General features: G+C 37.5%; 1 protein-coding gene across 1 annotated transcript in view; it reads right to left on the bottom strand.

Moving 5' to 3' along the window:
• Positions 1–15,980, bottom strand: part of LOC612235 — a 136,373-nt gene extending 120,393 nt beyond the window's left edge. The window contains exons 1-8 of the mRNA XM_038554893.1: positions 15,903–15,980; positions 15,406–15,516; positions 11,645–11,758; positions 10,400–10,594; positions 9,132–9,285; positions 7,304–7,461; positions 4,261–4,413; positions 2,393–2,494 (exon numbers count right to left, since the gene is read on the bottom strand). Coding sequence (XP_038410821.1) covers positions 2,393–2,494; positions 4,261–4,413; positions 7,304–7,461; positions 9,132–9,285; positions 10,400–10,594; positions 11,645–11,758; positions 15,406–15,477 — 948 coding nt within the window. The 5' untranslated portion in view covers positions 15,478–15,516; positions 15,903–15,980. The remainder of the gene's footprint in view (positions 1–2,392; positions 2,495–4,260; positions 4,414–7,303; positions 7,462–9,131; positions 9,286–10,399; positions 10,595–11,644; positions 11,759–15,405; positions 15,517–15,902) is intronic.
• Positions 15,981–22,683: the final 6,703 nt, after the last annotated feature.

Raw genomic sequence — 22,683 nt, 5'->3', positions numbered from 1 at the left:
GGCTAATAACAAGAAGAAGGAGGAGGAAGAAGAACAAGAAAGGAAGAAAGGAAGGAAGGAAAGGAAGGAAGGAAGGAAGGGAGGGAGGGAGGGAGGGAGGAAGGAAAGAACAAGCGCTGGTGAGAATGCAGAGAAAATGGAACTCCTGTGCACTGTTGATAGTATTGTAAAATGCAGGCAACTGATATGGAAAATAGTATGGAGATTCCTCAAAAAATTAAAAACAGAATTACCTTATGACCCAGCAATTATACTTCTGGGTTTATATTCAAAAGAATTGAAAGTAGGATCTCAAAAAAGTGTTTACATACTCATGTTCATAGCAGCATTATTCACAATAGCCATGAGGTGGAAGCAACCCAAATGTCCATCAACAAATAAATAGATTTAAAAAAAAAAAACAAATAGATTTTTAAAAATATGGTGGATAAAAATAAATAAATAAATAAATAAATAAATAAATAAATAAATAAATAAGGTGGATATACACAAGGAAATATAATTCAGCCTTAAAAAGGGAAGGAAATTCTGATATATCCTACAACATGGTGAAACTGGGTGGGTTAAATAAGCCAGTCATAAAAAGACAAGTACTGTATGATTTCACTAATAGGTGGTACCTAGAGTAATCAAACTCATTGAGACAGAAATTAGAATGGTGGTTGACAGGGAGTAAGGGAAGGGAAGAATGAGGAGTTGTTGTTTAATGAATATACAGTTTCATTTTCTAGGTGAGGAGTTCTGGAGATGGATGGTGGTGATGATTACTCAACAATATGAATGTACTTAATGTCACTGAACTGTACAGTTAAAAATGCTTAAAATAGAAAATTCCATGTTAAGTGTATTTTACCACCATTTAAGAAAAGAGATCCCATGTACTCTTCACCCCATTTCTACCAGTGTTAACATCTTGCAAAACCATAGTACAGTATCACAGCCCGGATATTGACATTGATACAGTCAACTTATAGCAGAGACCCACCACCACAAGGATCCCACATGTTGCTCTTTTATCGCCATATTCCTCTCTCCTCCTCACCAGTCTTCCCTTAACCCCTACAATCCACGAATCTGTCTTCATTTCTATACTTAGTCATTTCAAGAGTATTGTATAAATGGACTCATATGGTCTTAATGGGACTCACTTTTTTCACTCACATAGTTCTCTGGAGATTCATCCAGGTTCTTGGATATATTGCTAGTTTGTTTGTTTGTTTGTTTTTTTAACAGATGACTGCTATTCCATGGTACAAGATGCACCACAATTAGTTTATTTACTCGCTGAAATATATCTGGGTTGTTTCCAGTTTTTGGCTATTGTGAATAAAGCTGATAAAATGGGGATGCCTGGGTGGCTCAGTGGTTGAGCATCTATGTTTGGCTCAGGGCGTGATCCCAAAGTCCCCGGGATCCAGTCCCATAACCGGCTCCCTGCAGAGAGCCTGTTTCTCCCTCTGCCTGTGTCTTCTGCCTCTCTCTGTGTCTCTCATGAATAAGTAAAAAAAAATATTAAAAAAAAATCTGATAAAATGTTCATGAAAAAAAAGGGGAGAAGACATCTGGTCACATGAATGAATTCACATGCATGAATCTTGAGGACATTGTCCTAAGTGAAATAAGCCAGTCACAAAAAGACTAATACTGTATGAGTCTACTTATATGAGACTTTTTATATATATGAAACAGAAGGTAGAATGGTGGTTTCTAGGGACTGTGGGGAGAAGTAGGGAATTGTTGTTTAATAGGTACAGAGCTTCAGTTTGGCAGGATGAAAAAGTTCCAGTATATCTGTTTCATGACAGTGTGAATGTATTGAATACCACTAAACTGGTGTTTAAAATGATTAAGATGAGAAATTTTATACTGTGAGCTTTTTGCAATAAAAATAAGATAATTTCGTACTGTATTTTTGTTTCACAAATGAGGAAACAAACTCAAGGAGGTTGTGCTATTAGGTCAGTGTTGCACAGAGACTTTGGTGCCAAAGCAGGAAAATTTGTTACTTTCTACTGAAAACTAAAAGGATTATAAAATTTTGGCAATAAGATTAGAAAGTTCCAAATAAAGCCTTCATAGTGAATCCATGGCTAATATTTCTTAAAAAGGAAAAGAAAATTCAATTTTCTGAGAATGATTTTATTTTTTTAAGTTTTTATTTATTTATGATAGTCACAGAGAGAGAGAGAGAGAGAGAGAGAGAGAGGCAAAGACACAGGCAGAGGGAGAAGCAGGCTCCATGTACCAGGAGCCCGACGTGGGATTCGATCCCGGGTCTTCAGGATCGCGCCCTGGGCCAAAGGCAGGCGCTAAACCGCTGCACCACCCAGGGATCCCCTGAGAATGATTTTAGCAAGAACTTTATCTACAAGGGAATATGGCCATTTCTTACTTTCAAAAACTTTGCCTGGAGTTGCATCAATACATCTATTCTTTTCCGTTCTTTCAGTTTGGTCAAAATCTTCTTTTGCCAAGGATCACATTTTGGCTTAATCTAGTGGACAAACATGTTCACACAGTTACAACATAATAGAATGGTTAGCAATAAAAGTTGCAAGCAAAGGGATTCAAGGACCTTCTGAAATGCCTTGATGCTAGAAGGTTGATTAGAGCATGTGAAGTCTTGGAAAGGGTCTATATGGGCTCACAGAGCATGGAGCGAGATGGGAGTGGCAGATCCTATTGGTGCCTAGCCTATGAGATGCATTAGCTTCATCTGGGACAACACAGCACCCTCCATGAGCAGGAGGGACCCTAAATCCATCCATCAGTATTGGACACCACACTTAATTTTTAGAGTGAGAGAAGTTCTCCCACAAAGACTCCACATATAAAATTTTACCTTACCCATTAACAGGGCGTATTTAAAAATTAACTCTATAGTTATAAAAACATCAATATACTTAATAACCTTCAAATTTATATCTAGCTCTAAGTTCCAGTATGTTATATCCAACTATATCCTTGATACTTATAGTTGGAAGGCAAATATAATATTCTAGAACAGAAAATCTGGCTTTCCCTACACCAACCACCCATTTGCTCAAGCCTCATTACTTAGGAGTCACCTTTGATTTTCCTCTCCTTTCCTTCTATTCACCTTTATCACGTAAGGCTTTTCTTTCCTACATAATATAGTTGATCCTCTTACTCAAGGATTTTGTATTTGCAAACTTTTCTCACTAAAATTTGTTCATAACCCCCAAAATCAATACTGGCAGACCTATCCTGATTATTCACGGACATGCAAAGAATGGTGAAAAATTCGAATCACCCAACTCCACGTTCTCAGCCAAGGTCACACAAGGTGACATTCTGTCTTCTTGTTTCAGCTCTCATTCTGTAAATAAGTGTCCTTTTTGTGGTCTAGTTAGTGGCACATTTCTATATTTTTGTGGGTTTTTTTGTTGGTGATTTCAGTGTTTAAAATGGCCCCTAAGTGTATTGCTGAAGTGTAGCCTAGTGCTCCAAAGTACAGGAAGGCTGTGATATGTCTTATAGAAGAAATGTTTATGTTTGATAAGCTTTGCTCAGTCACGAGTTATAGTGCTATTGGCCATGAGTTCAATACTATCAAATCAAAAACATATATTAAATAAAGTATCTTTAAACAGAAACACACATAAAGCAAGGTTACGTATCAATCAGTTGATGTACCTAACCTTGTATTTCCCCTATGAGCAATAAATGGTTCAGTATTTGTTAATTCAGTGTTTGTGTCAACTTTATAGGACATAACTACCCCCAATGAGAATCAACTATACTTACCACTACCCCAAATCATCTTATTTAATCTGCTTACTTGGTATTGTTTGTGAATTGTGTACCTCTGGAACCAAGAGTCATTCCTGACATAGTATATACTCAGTGAATAGTTTTTGACTAAAAAGCTGGATTTATACAACTCAATTATACATTTGAGTGTTATTCTTGGTTCTAGCCAAGTAACCAAGATCACTAACAAGAAGAATGGAGTTCTGACCCAAGAGAGAGTACAGGAGAATAGGGACTTTCCAGAGAAGACAGGTCAACATGGCTAATTTCAACATAGACCCATAGGCAGGGAGGAGCTGGGAGGTCCTGGTGTACAAGGCCAGGCACCTACCCTTCCTCCGAGGGACAGTTTGCTTAGGGCATTGAGGAGAGGGGACACTAGGACCTGACAGACCTGATACTGCCAAGTTGCCTGGCTAGTGTGGAAGATACTTTGTGACACTGCTGACATCACTGACAGGTGACTGTCACCACAGGTCTCCTTACCTTTATAAAGGAAATCCAGTTAGCTCTTTTTTTCAAGGTCATACTAGGTCCTGCCAAACCCAAGTTCTCTACTTTATCTATCTCAGCATCATATTCTGGAAATGTTTGCATTGTCTGTTGCTCCATGAAGATGCTTTGAAATTTTTGGGAAACCTGAAAAGGATTAAGGAGAGAGAAGTGGAATGCAGAAAAAGTCTCAGATTATAGGCAATTTCAAAAATAGCTATTGATTCCCTTTGGGACAATCTTGGAGTTAAACTAATTAATGAATCATGACTCTGTGACAGTAACAGGCATTGAATGTATATCCTGCGAGGGACAGGTATTAAGTCAGCTCATTACCGTAACTGTGTTGGAAGTGTTACTTGTTCTGAATATCTGTTCCAAAGATTGGAAATTATGTAATATATCTATTTATATGTAAGTTGAGATGGCCCCTAAATGGGAAGTAAAATTGTCCGCCTTTAGAAATACATTCTTTTTTCGTCCACCTGACAAACTAGAAAATCCAAAGGTTAGATAAATCTTGGTCCCAGAATACTGACCAGGATGTTGCTAGAGAGAAGGTTCCAGATGTTGGGATCTGTTCAAAGTTTTTAGGGTATCTCAGCCAATTCCTTCACCCTTCATTTTCAGACCGAGGCTACTAGCACATTCTGTCTTATAAATGCCTCCCGCCAAAATGTAGAACACTTCTTCCCTTCTCCAGAGCGGGCCCAGGCTTCCTGAGCCTATGGTAGTACCTTCCTCATTGTACTGGCCATAATACGTTATGATTTCCTTACTACCTGGTAAACTTCTCGAAGGCACAGACTGTGAATCTCAAGAAGGAGCCACATGGTGATGGTTGCACAACAATGTGGATGTAATTAATGCCACTAAACTGTGCATTTATGAATGGTTAAAATGGTCAATCTTATGTATATTTTATTACATACACAAACACACACACGCACGCACACACACAGAACCTACCATGGTTCTGGCACCAACTAGGGGCTTAATAAAGGATTCTGGAATGTGAGAGCAAGTTCAATTTGTCACAGAGCTAAAGATTCTTTCAGTTAATGCTGGTAACTTGTGGGCTGTGCTATGCAATACTACTGCCCCTAGTCATAGGTGTCTGTTTAACATTTAAATGTAAATTTTTTAAAAATCAAAAAATAAATAAAAATAAATGTAAATTCATTAAAATTATATAAAATTTAAATTTTAGTTCTTCACTTACACTACCCACATTTTAAGTGGTTAATAGCTGCATGGTTAACATATTGAACTGTGCAGATACAGATCATATCCAACAGTGCAGGAAGTTCAAGGAGACAGTGCTAGTCTAGGGCTAGGGCAGCAGTATTTTTCTTAGAGTCAAATAATAAATATTTTAGCCTTTGCAGACCATACATAGGTCTCTGTTGCAACTATTCAACTCTGCAGTTGTGGTGTGAAAGCAGTCATAGGTAATATGTAAATGAATGGGCATGGATGAATTTCAATTAAACTTATATAAAAAACAACACAAAACAAAACAGATGGTGGCCTGCAGGCTGTAGTTGGCTGACCCTGCTCTAAGGAATTAGATAGAGAACCAGAATAAACAGTACCCAAATATAAGAACTCTGCCTACACATAAAAAAGAGCTGTTGTAATGTGATTATCCTGTGAGCACAAGCATTGCATATAATACTGTTATAAGAAAGTCAGAAATAGAAACTATCACTATATAAGGGAAACAAGTTGTTCTTTGGGAACAAGTTGGCTCAGCAGCCTCATCTTCTTTTGTTATCATTGACAATAGTCTACTGTGTTATGATTTATTTGTATTATTTTGTATTTATTTGTATTTATCTCATAATACTTGCTGATAATGAGGGTAAAGATACTCCCATAGAAGTGCTCTGTTGTAGGGGTGCCTGGGTGGCTCAGTTGGTTCAGCGTCTGACACTTGGTTTTGGCTTGGGTCATAACCTCACAGCCGTGAGAGGGAGCCCCACGTCAGGGTCTGCACTCAGCTCAGAGTTTGTTTCAGATTCTCTCTTCCTCTCCCTCCTGCTCACACTCACTCTCTCTCTCAAATAAATAAATAAAATCTTAAAAAAGAAAAAAGAAGGGCTCTATTGTAGATAGTGCTCTATTGTAGATAGTGATGAAAAGAAAGGCAAAAGCTAAAACATCATCACTTTCGAAGAAACCTGAGTACATGTGACACCACCAGTTTTAGGAAGCGTAAAGAACCTGTGTTACATACAAAAATAATCCTAGTAAAATCATGCTGGAACAAGCACAAATGGAAGTGAAACCTGAATGTCAAGGCAAGTGATGATAGAGAAGACAGTGGCTCCTTCTTACACAAAGAGCACTCAAAAACATTCAGATTTTATTTTTGCTTGTTTGGATCAATCAGTTTACTATTTTTACCTAGGAAATATACATACTTGCAAATATTATAAGCCCAGAGCTAGAGAAATATCTTTATTGTTGAAGCTCTGGCTGAAAACTTGGTATAATAAACTTGAAGCTGTCTATACATAATCTTATTTTTACCTTTGAAATAAGTTTTAACATGGTTTTTGTTAACATGAGGCTTTTTTAAAGGAAATGCAACACTGTGTTATAGCAAAGCAGACTGCTTGACTTTAAAAATCACTATGCAATATGAACTCTATTGAATATAAAGCATTTTGCCAATAGGAGAGCTATTATAACACATCATGAGGATCAAAGAGCTCGAGACTCTAGACAACTCCATTACGCAAATCTGCCGAATCTTGGCTACATTTGCATCATCTATTATGGACTCTAATCTACTTTTTTTCTTTAAATTCTGCAGAAAAATCAATCCTGCAATCCCTCTGGATTATATATACAAGGGTCCCAATACTCTTAATAGAGGGGAAGTTCAATTGCCATTCTAAATCTTACCTATTACTATTACAGTTTATCACTCTAGAAACAATTGTGGCAGGATAGTGGTATTTTGTGGCAAACAGTAGTATTTTCTTTCACAAACACCTATCTTTGTATTAAGAAAGAGTCCATCAAGTACCAAATTAAGAAGTTCGATTTCCTGAGCAGCATCCCTCAGCTCTTCCAAGTCATAGGGGATATTGAAATGGGAGAGCAGAACCCCCAGCTGAGGTGTCAGTTCTTCTCTTTCAGTCACGTGTTGGGGCAGGAAAAAAGCAGCTTCTCTTCTTGTCAGCCCTAAAAACCCAAAATCAAGAGCATGAAGACGAATAAGCACTAGTTGGGGAGAGAAAATGGAACGTCCTTTGAGATAACTGGAGGCAGGATCTCCTCTGCTAAAAGAAAGGGCCATTCTGCTTTACCCAACATCCTCTGCCATAATTTACAGGCTGTGCCACATTGGGCTGTGCCTATCTGACAAACTCTTGAGGCTGGCTTTCTGAGGGAGGGAGCAAGGACCAGTCTCTGTCACATGGCCTATAGGAGAAACCCACCAGATCCTTTGGAGAATGACTTAGTGGGAGCAGAACTACCTATATTCCTTTGTGGTAAACTAAGAGAATGATTTATAAATTAACCAGAAAATTAGAAGGTGAGACTTTATCTCCTTTTGCCTGGTTTACTCTTGTTCATTTCTAAAGACTCATTTTGGACTCGTTTCCTTTGAGATGCCTTCACTGATTCCTCACAACCAGGTTGGCTGTCTGTTCAGGTGCTCCTGTGTCACTCTGTACACATCCCAAGCAAATATGTCACTCAGAGTAGAAACCTAATTAGGTTTCTTAGTCTTCTATAACACAAGATAAGGGCAGGAAGACCATTATATTGATTCACACAAGGAAATTATTTTTTTATTTATCAAAATTTTTAAATTTAAATTCAATTAGGCAATATAAAGCACATCCTTAGTTTCAGATGTAGTATTCAATGATTTTTCAGTTGTGTAAAACACCTGGTATTCATCACATCACCTGCCCTCCTTAATGCCCATCACTAAATTATTTCATCCCCCTACTCACATCCCCTCCTTCAATCCTCAGTTTGCTTTTTATAGTTAAGAGTCTGTCATGGTTTTTCTCCCTCTCTGATGACTTCTCATTTAGTTTTCCCTCCCTTACCCTATGGTTGTTCTGTGCTGTTTCTTATATTCTACACATGAGTGAAACCATATGATAATTGTCTCTCTCTGACTGACTTATTTCACTCAGCATAATACCTTCCAGTTCCATCCACATCTATGTAAATGTTAAGTATTGGTCCTTTTTGATGGCTGAGTAATATTCCATTGTATACATACCACATCTTTATCCATTCATCTGTCGATGGACATCTCAGCTTTTTCTACAGTTTGGCTATTGTGGGCATTGCTGCTATGAACATTGGGGTGCAGGTGCCCCCTCAGATCACTACATTTGTATCTTTGGGGTAGATACCTAATAGTTCAATTGCTGAGTTGTAGGGTAGCTCTATTCTTAATTTCTTGAGGAACCTCCATACCAGTTTAAAACATGTAATATTAAAACTTAAAAGAGGTCTTAGACAAAACTTAATCTGAAAGGTTTATTTTGAAGATGAATAAATTGAAGCCCAAAGAGATGAAATGACCTAAACATGCAGGTTCACAGTGAAGCCATGACAAAAACACGTCCAGAACCCAGTACTCCCAACTTGAAGTTCATTGCTTCTTTTTCTATTTGCCAGTTATAAAGATGAAGATAATAATGGCTAAGAAAAATACTTATTTTTTCCATCAGAAAATATTACGTTAATACTTATTTATTAAGAAGGTATAACTTCTTGGTATATAGAAAAGCTTTAAGCAAGATCATGTGACAAAATAACACATGTGCAAAACCACGATCTTCTTTCTCCACATTATCCTAGTGGAAAGAAGACTAATTTCTTACCTGAAATGCTGGTATTCACCGGGCCCGGAGATGCACAACCCCGGATGTTAGGGTCGATGTCATTGACCCAGACCCTTTCATTCTCCTGATCAGCCTCAGGACCTTCATTGACAGCTATATTCAACACTTTGGAGATAGGCAAATACTGGATGGACTACAGAAAAGCACAACCAAGAGGCTAAAAGTCAACTCAATTCTCACAGAAGCTTTCACACTTAGGCTCAGGAGCAAACCTTTGCTTTGATAGAGGAGAAGGAGGCAGAGTTGGGCCTTAGTAACCTGCTCAAACATAAGGTGCTGAATCTAGACCTGAGAGACCTGTTACAATCACCAATGCTAAGCAACATTAACCTCCAAGCATATCTACATTGATCAAGCATCCATAATGGATGATGACAAGACATTGTGTGAGGTGCTAGTGATATCAAGAAGAGTAAGTAGTGGGACCAACCTCAAAGAGTTTACAGTTTAGTGGGGAATGGGGACTTATGAGCAGAATGTTACTATACACATGACTGGGGAGAGAGGTTTCAGAGGGAGACACTATGGTGACTAACTAGGGAAGGCCTGAAATTAGGAAGATGGCCAGCTTTCTGGTTTGGATAACTGTATCTTATCACTGAGATAAGCCATAGAGGAGCAGGAAAAGATTTAGGTGGCAAAATAATAATCTTTCCAAAATGAAAATATGATCACATCACTCATTTCTGATGTCTCTAGCCTAGCCTCCTCTGTGCGTCTCCTCTGTGATTCTCTGTACTTTGTGCTTATACTTATTCTCTCTTACCATATTGTATTTCAGTTGACTATTTACTTGCCCATTTTCCTACCAGCCTGGGACCCAGTTACTTTTCAGGAAAGACCATGTTTTTGCTTCATGGCCCTGACACATACCTGGCATATATTAGACCCTCATTAGACCCTAATTAGATATTGCTGAATTAAAAAGTGGGTCTAAATTGAACATCATAAATTCTGAACAAGCTGATGAAAACAAGAACTTGCAGAGTGAATATGAAATAATATAACAGAGACATCTTTGAGAAAACTAAATTAACGGAGGAGTAGTTTCATTAAAGCAAGCTTTCAGAAAAAAAGTTTTCAAAAGTTTCAAAGAAAAAAGCTAATGACTCATTATTTTCCTGTCATTTGTAGGGTAAGTAGAATACAGAAACAGTGACAATCCAAAAGTAGTTGACAAATGTGAATAAACAATGCTAACCATCATGGGAGGGCACCACATCATCACATAACTATGTTTCACACACCTGTAGGTAGTGGTGAATAGTCCTGAGTGAATGTAGGTGACACACAAACCACTTTGTATAAATTGTCAGGTCTTCTTGTGTCACTAAGTTAGAAGGATTATTTTTTCCCGTAAGGAAATTTTCTCGGGCAACAGACAATCTTTCAGCTCTCTGAAGGGCATCATTGTACTCCTCCATAATGTAGGCAACTTGTTTCTGTTTAAAAGTAATGCAGAGACAGAACATGGTTATTTGCAAGCCTTATTCTCTTGGGTCATTTGCTTCCAAGCATAGGGTAATGCTATTTGGGAGCCAAATAAGAGGCTCCTGGAATATCAAAGATCTTTCACATTCTGAATTTGACTGATAATAGCAGTGGTCACATTCTTAGGAGAGAGAGACTTTAGCACAGTCAGTGCATACAGATGTTTGGTAACTGAGGGTGGCTTCATAGCTGTTCAACTATAGCAGAAGAGGCCAAATCCATGAAGAAAAACGCATTTTTTATCATACAAAGTTTCCTTCAAATCTCATCCTTAAAAATAGGTGCCATTATCTTCTGCCACTGGTAGAAGAGGCAAATAGGTGCATCCATTAGTTCCTTTCCCATCTTTAGCCATGACTTAAAAAAACTGACAAGATACACTATTGGTAAGAATGTAAATTGGTACAGCCCTTATGGAAAACAGTATGGAGAGTCCTCAAAAAATTAAAATAGGAATGCCATATAATCTATGGTATATCTCTGGGTACATATTTGAAGAAAACAAAATTAGTATCTTAAGGAGATATCTGTATTTCCACATCTACTGAAACATTATTCCCAATTGCCAAGATATGGAAACCATCCATGAGTCTGTTTATGGATGAGTGGATAAAGAAGATGTGGCATATATAGTGGAATATTATTCAGCTATGGGAAAGAAGGAAATCCTAACACTGCGACATTAAGAATGGACCTGGAGGACATTATGCTAAGTGAAATAAGTAAGACAGAGAAAGACAAATACCGAATGTTTACACGATGAATTAAAAAAAATTGTTAAACTATAGAAACAGAGAGTAAAACAGTGGTTACCAGGGGCTGGAGGGTGGGGAAATATTTGGTCAAAGGATACAAATTTGCAGTTATGAAGGATGAATAAGTCTAGAGATCTAATGTACAGGTATAATGACTATATTTAATAATATGTACTGACAAATGTATTGACCATTTTGTTTCACTATAAAAAAAGAGCCCACAGATTCTATTTCTAGGTTTCCTACCTTGTAAAAAGGATAAAGTTGCTCCATAATCTTACTGTGCTGGCAAAACCTCTTCCATCTAAGCATGTGTAAATATTTACTCTGGGCCAGCTGGGTAATTCTCTCTGTATAATACTTTAACAAAAACAACAATAAAAATTAACACTTAGAATACAATTATAGTACAAAGACTGAATTAAGTTTTAGGAACACTAACAATAGGAAAATCAGTCTCTGGTTGTTTCAGAAAGATAGATTTTTCTACACGAAGATCATAAAATTAAGAAACCTAGCTTAAGATATCATTAAATTTAAATAAAGAAAGTATGTATTTCTAAATCTATATAATCTGTTGCCAATCTAACAGACTACAGTTTCATTTTTCAGTTAGTGAACAATTTTACCAGTGACATAATAGCCTGCACAATTATCTAAGACTAAGCTCAAAATTTCTTAAAAACTGAAGTTATGAGTCTAAAAAATACACAGCACATTACAGGTAAGATTCCAGCTTTTCATCTTAGACTAGAAATGTTATTTGGATTTAAAAATAGTTAAATAAACCTACCATTTTTGAATGTTTCATTTATGATAATAAATATAATAATGGCTATGATGGAATAAGTAGGACCAGATTTATCATTCTATCATAAACAACTAGAAAATAGGACAAAATAAACAAGACAACTATCTTCTGACATAAGACAACTCACAATGCAGGACTGTGGTCTTTGAGAAAAGGGAAACAAATGAAATGAGCCCTACAACTACCTCGGTTTTCTGCCTGAAGAAGGCAGTTTCTAAACAAGGGAGTAAGAAAGGGAATCCCAAGCAGAGCACAATAGTCTCTCTGAGTTAAGTAGAAAGACATCAAAGCTTAGGAGATCGAGTCAGCTGGAGTTTGCAGGACAGAGTACTGGAAAGGGGGATATTATGCAGAGAAAGGCTCCAAAAATCTGCATAGAGATCTCTTTGAGTTTTTTTGCTATTAAGCTATGCATACAGAGGGTGACACTCCATGAGGCCATGCAAAGAATGACTAGGGAACTATATGCTGAATAGATCTCACAGTTTATTAGGGACAAGAGATGTTCAAGTTTTAATCACACAGAGTGAAGAGTCCTCATTGAACACCTGACACATTCAGTGTAGACACCAGAAGAGTCACACGTTAGTAATAAGGATAAATGACCCTAAGTGAATGTTACTCTAAATCTGATCTAATAAAGCTTGACATCAAGTCTTGAAAGTATGAAACTGATGTACAACTTAAATGTCTGTCATAATAAAGTCCAATACTCTCTAAAAGAATCCCCCAAAAATCAGCATTCAAAAATGTAAGATTGCAATGTCCAATGTAGAAAAAAAATTACTAGACACACAAAGAAGCAGGAAAGTGTGACCCAAAAGCAGGAGAAAAACTAATGAAGAGAAACAGACCCAGAAATGGCACCAGTGGTGAAATTAGCAAACAAGAACTTTAAAAGAGTTATTACTAACATGCCCAGCCTGTTCAGGGATTAAAAGGAAAATGTGAATATAATAAGGAGGGAAATGAAAAAAATATCAAAAACAGTCAAATAGAACTTCTACAAATGAAAACTATAATATGCGAAATGAAAAATTCATTAGATGGGCTTAACAGCAGTTTAATAGTACAGAAGAAAAGATTAGTGAACTTGAAGAAACTACAAGATGAAGCACTGAGGAAAAAAAAAAAGACTGAAAATAAATTAACAGAGCTTCATTGACTTATAGAATGATATGAAGTGATTTAACAAAGGTGTAATTGGAGTCCAAGAGGAAGGAAGGAAGGAGATGGAAATTATATTTAAAGACATTATATTTGAAAAATTTAAAAAATTGATGAAAATTATAAAATCACAATCCAAGTAGTTCAGCCCATTCCAAGCAAGAGATACACCAAGAAAAACTCATCAAGGAACATACAATCAAATAGCTTAAAACCGTTAAGAGAAAATCTTAAAAGCAAACAGAACAGAAGGGCACATTGTGTTAGGAAATGGAAACTAAGCAGGCCAGAAGACAACGGAGCAACATCTTCAAAGTGATAAAAGAGAAAAACTATCAACCTAGAATTTACTTTGAACAAAAATATCTAAAATGAAGGCTAAATAAAGACATTAAAAAAAAAAAGATAATTTATCCCTGGCAGATCTGTACTATAAGGAATGTTACAGGGCAGCCCAGGTGGCTTAGCAATTTGGCGCCTGCCTTCGGCCCAGGGCGTGATCCTGGAATCTCAGGATGGAGCCCCGCGTCGGGCTCCCTGCATGGAGCCTGCTTCTCCCTCTGCCTGTGTCTCTGCCTCTCTCTCTGTCTCTCAAGAATAAATAAATAAATAAAATCTTTATAGAAAAAAAAAAGAAATGTTACAGTAAGTTCTTTAGGCAGAAGATAAATGACATCATACAGAAACTTAGGCTATACCAAGGTTTCTCAAATTCAGCATTATTGACATCTTGGGACAGGACAATTCTTTGTGGTGGGCACTGTCCTGTGCATAGTTGGATGTTTAGCAGCATCCATGGCCTCTTCCCACTAGATACCAGTAGCAATCTGCTCCTCTCCCCAAATTGTGACAACCCAAAATGTCTCCAGACTTCACCAAAGGTCCACCATTTCCACTCTCCCCTTCTCTCCATGAGAATCACCCATATACACAAAAGAATGAAGAATGCCAGAATAAGAGGGAAACAGAATGAATTTTGAATGAAGATAATGACGAAAGTTTCACTTGCAAATAGAATCTCACCATCTTTTATTTCTTTGTGATTCATTTATTCATTCATTGCTAACTAGTTGCTAATGAACTAATTTGTATGCCTAATGAGGATATAACTCATAACACAAAAGAACAAAGAATCTAAAAATCAAAACAACATACCTATTATAAGAAATTTAGAAAATATATAAAAATAAAGAGGAAATTCATTGTTCTGCCATCCAAAGACAGTGATTGATAACATTTTGATCTATGTCCATCAAGTGGTTTTTCTACATATCATGTGACCATTATTATGACACTTTTGTTATCTAATATTATATAATAATTTCTTTTATTTAAGATTTTATTTATTTATTCATGAGAGACACACAGAGAAAGACAGAGGCATAGGCAGAGGGAGAAGCAGCTTCCTTATGGGGAGCCTGATACGGGACCGGCCCAGGACCCTGGGATCAGGACCTGAGCCAAAGCCAGATGCTCAACTACTGAGCTACCCAAGCGTTCCAACATAATAATTTCTTAGGCTAAAAAATGCTGAATGATAGAATGATATTCTATCAAGTATCATATTGTTTTTCTTAAATATTTCTCCTAGTGTTAGATATGTAGGTATTTCTGATTTTCCCACTTTTATTATAATGCTGCAGTAGTAATCTTTATAGAAAACTTTTTCTACCACATTTTGAGTTATTTTCTTAAAAGATATTTCCAGAAATATCTTTCTTAGCTAAGCCAACAACTTTTTGAGGGCTGAGACTTTCCTAGTATTGTATTGCCTCATAATACCAGTATAAGGAGTAATTGATAGAAACTCAGTCAATCATTTTGTGACTATAACTAAACTGAACTGAACTAGGAGATATCAGAGACATGGGTCTCTAACAAAGAAGAGAATGTATACTAATCAAGTGCTGCAAACTACACAGGTAGAGAAAATCCTCCCCTAGCCAAAGTATATACCAGAAAGCCAACTTTGTTCATACGTTTCTATCAATTTCCAGATCTGTTTTTCACATTGCCACATGACTCTTACCTGCAATAGAAGCAAAGGTAAATTTTCAGGGGTGTACTCTCTTCTTAGACAGCTCTCTAGCTCCCTCTGCATGACATCTGCTTGAACAACAAGGGGCTTTGACTCTGCCACCTGAGCCCACGGCAAGAGAAGGTAAACGAAAAGAAGGAAGTAACATTATCACTGTTTATGACAGCAAATGACATACAGTTTCTGATAATTTTTACACAACACATTATACTATCATACTTCAGTTTCCAAATAACAAATTTTAATATCACAAATCAAGAAACTAAAAATTTTAAAACCTCACAAAAAGTAGAGATCTCCAAAGAAGTAGTGGCCTGCTCTTGATCTAGCAGTGATCTAGCTGTTTTGTTCTCATAACACTGTCAATAACATCAGCTGGTTGTTTGCAAAAAATAAAGTTTTCCTGATAAATGTTTCCAGAAAGTTAGCAAAATGCAACTATTGTATTATGATACAATTGTATATTACAATTACACTCTCCTACTTACCTGTAAGGTTTTCTTTAGAGCCAGTTCCCTTTCTCTTCTAAAGTAAGAAATGTCTTTTGGTATTTGAACAGAGCTGTAAAAAGATTTATGCAATAGAAGCTGTAATTATAGAAACTGTCATAAGCCAAATTATAGATAAGGCCCTGATTAATTTGTAACTTCACAGCTGCTCATTTCTAAATAACTACGTCATATTATATTGGATTGTTGAGAGCATGTAAAGATCACATCCTTCTTAGTCTGAATCTGTCTTGTGTATACCTCATGTTTGCTAACATTTTCCTTGGGCCAATTTTCCTCTCCTTTGCCGCAAACATGGTCTTTCTTACTACCAGTGATTTACCTATTGTCAATCCTTGAATACAGAAAGAGCCACAATGGTGGAGATTTTTCTTTCCCACACCTGTACTTTTCCAGTAACCTCATCTCTAACAGGTACTGTGCTTATCAGACATCTATCTCATCCCACATAAAACTAGTGTCTTATAATTTTAACAAAATGTTTTTATTTTTGTGTTCTTGCTAATTTATCAAACATGAACTGCTTTGCAATTTATTTTAACGAAATTCTTTTGTCCGAGCCTAGTTAAAAGGAGTTGTTTGCACCATGGGCTCTGACATGAGAAGGCACAAGCAGCACTGCTGTGGGGCCCAGTAATGGCATGGGACCCTGTGGCAGGAAGAAGGGAGCTTCCCGCATTTGGGGTAAGATATACCTCAAGGCTTGACAGCTTTAAGAAATTAGAGGACAGCACCCCTGGTGTGGACATCACTGTCTTAAGATGAAACTCTGCAAACATTGGCAAGGAAGCCACAGCAGGTAGCTGTGAAACAAATGTAAGAAACCACCTAGTGATTTGAGAGGGATTTTGGGCAGCAAAATTTAGGTTAATATTGTTCGTATGATCCTATTAATCCTCCTGGGTAAGTTTTAAGGAAAGATGAAAATACTTAATTTGTATACTTGTCGGCAGTTCCCCTCACTGGGGGCAGTGGTCCTGTGAAAAGACCAGTCAGGAGGTCCCTCAGTTGCAGGAGTTGAAGCAATTCATTGAGCCATTTGTGTTGAATTTCCAACTGAAGTTGGAGATAATGCCTCCCTTATCTCTTCATGTCTTGGCTTTGATAAAAAACAATAAGGCAAGCTCTGAAAGGGTCTTAAGAGGAAAAGCATTACTAAATCAAAGCCATAATTTCTGTGATTACTGGGTACCTGAATCCTGGCTGCAGCCTCATGGAGGTGGAGAACGGATAACTGACTAGAAAGGGTACAGGCAGTCAGGGAAACAGAGGAGCCCATCCCTTTTCTGCCCTCTTATCTTCCAATTTCTCTGGCATGTAAAAGATTGAGCAGTGTCCTGGGCTTGGCTGCCAGACCGTCTCTTAGTCAAATAATGTTTTTCATTTGTTAATCTCGAAGTGCCCATGAGTGAGATTGGTGGTGAGTATGTCAATGCACAAAAAGAGATTGACCTATTTGTTCATCAGGTATTGTTTATTCAATATTCATTCACTAGTTTATTCATTCAGCAAGCAATAATGAGACACTTAACCATTGCAAAGACTTGGGCTTATGGTGATAAATTGACAAAAGAATGTGGAAAAGAAAAATGACCAAGACACTATTATCCCACAGTTCTCAATAAATATTTTCAATCTAGTGGGGAATGAAAATGCTAGAGTGATCATTAGGGTGGACATTTTACATTTTCCGTGGACTCCAGAACCTAGTGCAACACCTGACAACCAGAAGTTGCTCAGTATTTGTCAGATTAATAGGTAGATTCTTGGGCAGCCCTGGTGGCGCAGCGGTTTGGCGCCGCCTGCGGCCCCGGGGTATGATCCTGGGGACCCCGGATCGGGTCCCATGTCAGGCTCTCTGTGCGGAGCCTGCTTCTTCTCCCTCTGCCTGTGTCTCTGCCTCTCTCTGTATATGTCTCTCATGCATAAATAAATAAAATCTTAAAAAAAAATAGGTAGATTCTTTCACAGGCCATGTTTAGTGGTTTGGGGTAGTAGAGAAATACAAGTATCCAGAGATTCTAAACGATAAAAGAGACTTCAGGAAGCCTATCTTAGGACAATGTACAAAGAGGAGCCAGTTGTTTGACACCAGTTATTTAAAATGTAACAATAGCGACTGTAACTTGATCTTTGTATGGTGTCTTCCAGTTTTCAAAATGCTTTAATGTTCATTATCTCACTTGATCCTTAAAAGATAGGCAAGGTACACATCTGTAACCTCATATTTCACAGAAAGAAACCAAAGTTGAGAGAAATTATGGCTTGCATGGTTGCATTACCTTTTCACTTCATCATAAATCTTTGATTTGCTTCCTACACCCAATGGCTTTAAATACCAAATTATAAAACACACTCATACCGGTTCCTCAGAATCATCTTTGGAGTGAGGTAGTAATGCACCTCCTTACTGCTTCTTCTCCTGATCTTCCCTCTCCCACCCTTATCATCCACACTGTTTACTCAGCTACTCAACCTAACAAGGACCTCCTATTGTTCCTCTTGATCAATTGAGGCACTAACAGAAATGGAGGGATTTTAAGGTCCTGAGCTCATTAGACTTGCAACTTTGGGGCTGATCTGGTTACTCTATTTCTCTAAAAGAGATTGCTATCATTGGCAGCATTTACCTACAGAAAAGCTCCTAATAAAACACCATTTTGCAGAACTCATTAGCAAACACCTAGCATTATTTCAGTTTCTGTATTTCTCTTCAAAATCAAGGTCAAATTCAATTAAATACTTGTGGATTAAATGAGACCTCTTTTCAATGAGTATGATTTATATGATAGCTTCTGGAACTTTAAGGCAATGGTATTTGTGAAATGTAAGAGCACTTTTCTATTTTCTTTGGGAGGACATTGCCTCTAAGTGCCTTGGCAATTCTAGAATTAGGGAAAACTTATAGGCAGCCATAAAATCTGAGCTTGAGGGATCCCTGGGTGGCGCAGTGGTTTGGCGCCTGCCTTTGGCCCAGGGCGCGATCCTGGAGACCCGGGATCGAATCCCATGTCCGGCTCCCAGTGCATGGAGCCTGCTTCTCCCTCTGCCTGTGTCTCTGCCTCTCTCTCTCTCTCTCTCTGTGTGACTATCATAAATAAATAAAAATTTAAAAAAAAAAATCTGAGCTTGAGATAAGACTATTTGTCTATATAAAAAGAAGAGGGAACTGATGAAGATTATGGGATGAAAGTGGGGACTAAAGCCCCTGAAGACCATGCCTTGTCACTACTACTATTTACCTGTAAGCTCGATGAGTCTCCCGTTCTTCTATCTCAGACTTCAGGTCAGTCAGGTGCATAGCCAGTTCTTTTTCTAACTGCTGGATCCTTTCTGTGGAAGCGATCTTATAAATTTCATCCATGATTTGCATTTACTACTTTATCCCTGAAAAACAAGAGTACAAAGCTTGTTTGTCTTCCTTCAAGAAATCATGTCAACTTTGTGAAACTGTATGCTTTTGCAACTTGGGGAAACAGGCTGACTAGCCTGTTGTCATTATGATTTAATTACCATTTAGTAAACAGTAGAGGAAAAAAGAAATTAGAACCTCCATTGACCATTCCTTAGTTTAGCCGAGTTCGTGTTCAGAAACATCTACAAAACAACTCTGATGATGGTGGTCTATTAAAATGAGAATGCATCCCTCTGGCCCAACCGCTTTAGTGTTTATAAGGCTTGTGGGAATTACACATTAAGTGCTATTAATGTTGGTTAAGGCTTTCTTCTACTATCACTTCAAGTGGAACAAACAATAGGTGTGTGCAGGATCCCTCTAATGCCTAGAACACTTTACCATAAGCTTTTTGATGGCATAAACTTCTGAGTTTATGGGAGACTATATTGAGTATGGAAAGCAACCTAATATGATCATGATCCTTGCACTTTGGAGTTTGGAAGAAAATTATACTTAAGCTTTTAAACGTGTTTTCTTAATTTTGAATGTTTATATTTGGTATCTGCTTTTACCATTAAATAAAATAGTTGATAATCCCCCCAGCCCTATCCCCACCCAGTTCACATACAACACAGTTGTTTACTGAGTACTTTGTGTCAGTATTCTAATTAACAACATAGATAACTGCATGACCCAGAATGGGATCCTTGAGTTGCAGGGAATGCAGAAGATGATGCGTTTTCTGTGCTACTGCTGCCCTCACTTGTCCTGGACAGGTGGAGTAAAATAACTCGGGTTACATTAGAGCGGTTTAAAATATTTAACCCTTCCCTTCTTCCTTTGACATTTTTTCTAGGTTTCCATTTTCCCTTTTACAGATACTCCACTTTCACAAGTTAATCTGCTATCATTCCCAACAAATAATTAAGCTGTAGAGATGTTTTGTGTAGAGGCTTTCTTTGGGGCCTATTCATTCTTTTTATAAACATTAAAAATGGAAATGAACATTCATGCTCAGTCTAGGTTGTGAACATGCTGAGTAATGTATCTGTCATGTTTGGCACACTGCTGGCGCTCAATAAAATGCATTGTTGTTCTTAGTAAAAGCAAAATGTTGTTATGAAAAATGTCTGCCACTTGGCAGTGTCCTTTCAAGTTGGGCAAACAATTAAACAGCTGCCTTAACAGCTGCATTCCAATCAGCAGCCAAGAGTGGCAGCTACATAGACTGGCTGATTCTTCTCCCAAAGGACGGACACTCTGCCTTCATTTCCTGATCAGTTTCAGCACTTCACAGCTCAGAAATGAGAACATTTAATCCTGCACCGTTTAGCCTACTACACAGTCAAGTACAATATTCACAAAATAACACAAGGAGAGGTCAGTCTTTGACAACAGTCCACGAAATAGATCCAGCCCAGGGGGAATCTATGCCAGATGAGCACTCATATCTAGTGCTAAAGAGACAAACAACTGTGTGTGCTGGAAGGCGAGGCAGGGTGGACTCCATTTACTGAGCACCTACTCTGTATCAGGCCGGCACTGGACCCTCTCTTAAAGTCTTGGAGAAGAGATTCCCCAAAATTACTTCAATGGCGTTTTAAAGACAAAAGTATATTTAATTAACTATTGGTTGTAAATAAACAAGAATCCTGTTTAAAAGAGGTAAAATCTTAGAGCTTAGATTTAAGATTAGCTCAAGCTAATCTTAAGCAGTATTTGTAGGTGAAAGTAGGGATGGGTCTTAGAAATCCAATAGAAATCAGAAAGAGGAAAAAAAAGAAGTATGGTAGAAATAAGTTCAAATATTTCAGTAATTATAATAAATGTAAATGGAGTAAGCCCATAGATCAAAGTAATTTTGGTATTATTTCTTCCTTAAGTGTTTGGAATAATTTATCTATGAAATATCTCAGCCTGAAATTTTCTTTATGGGGGGTTTAAATTATAGATTCAATATCTTTAACAGATTATGAGTATTCATATTTTCTATTTCCCTTTATGTTTACAAAATTTTAAAAGAACATTTCATCTAAGTAGATAATTTTTTTATTGTAAGGTTGTTCATAATATCCCTTTGCATTTTGAACAGCCTTTTTTTTTTTTTTATGATAGTCACACACACACAGAGAGAGAGAGAGAGAGAGAGGCAGAGACACAGGCAGAGGGAGAAGCAGACTCCATGCAGGGAGCCCAATATGGGACTCGATCCAGGGACTCCAGGATCACACCGTGGGCCGAAGGCAGCACTTAAACTGCTGAGCCACCCAAGCATCCTGAATTAACCCAATTAGAATGCATAAATCAATGATTTTTAGTGGATTCACAGTGTTGTACAACCATCACCACAATCCATTTAGAACATTTTCATCTCCCAAAAGAAACCCATATCCATTAGCAGTTTCTCCCCATTTTTCTAAGTCACCCTACTGCCAGCAATAGGCAACCACTAATCTACCTTCTATTTCTATAGATTTGCCCATCTTAGACATTTTATATACACTGAATCATATAATACGTGGTCTTTTGTGACTGGCTTCTTTTATTTCACATGTTTTTTTTCTTTAAAGATTCATTTATTTATTAGAGAGAGAGAGAGAGAGAGAGCGCGCATGCATGCAAGTAGGGGGAGGGGTAGAGGCAGAGAATCCCCAGGAAAATTCTCCCTTAAGCATAGAGCCCAACTTGGGGCTCAATCCCATGAGCCATTTGATCATGACCTGAACTGAAATGGAAGAGTCAGACACTTAACCAACTAAGCCACACAGATGTCCCTCACATGTTTTCAAGGTGCATCTCTGTTTTCACACATATTTATATATCATTCCCTTTTTTTAAAAAACATTTTTATTTTAATTCCAGCTAGTTAACATACAGTTATATCATTCATTTTTATGGCTGAATAATATTCCATTATATGGCTGTACCACATTTCCCTTACTGGTTTATCAGTTGAAGGAAATTTGGTAGATATTTTAGATATGAATAATGCTTTTATGTAAAAGTTTTTACCAGCTGTCTTCCAGAGCAGCTGCACCATTTTATGTTCTCACCAGCAATGTATGAGGGTTCCAATTTCTTCTCATCTTTGGCAACACTTGTTATTACCTGTCTTTTTTTAGTCATCCTAGTGAATGTGAACTGGTATCTCACTGTGGTTTTGATTTGCTTTTCCCTAATGCTAATGATACTGAGCATCTTTTCATGTGCTAATTGGGCATTTGCTTATCTTTTTTGAAGAAATGACTATTCAGATTCTTTGCCCATATTCTAGTTGAGCTTTATTGTTTTTTACTGATGAGTTATAAGTTTCTTTATATATTCTAGATACATGTCTTCCATCAAGTACATGATCTGCACAAT

The sequence above is a fragment of the Canis lupus genome, chromosome 12, assembly GCF_011100685.1.
Source record: "Canis lupus familiaris isolate Mischka breed German Shepherd chromosome 12, alternate assembly UU_Cfam_GSD_1.0, whole genome shotgun sequence".
NCBI classification, from domain to species: domain Eukaryota; kingdom Metazoa; phylum Chordata; class Mammalia; order Carnivora; family Canidae; genus Canis; species Canis lupus.
The sequence above is the reverse complement of the archived record's forward strand: the minus strand, read 5'-3'. Positions and strand labels throughout refer to the sequence as shown.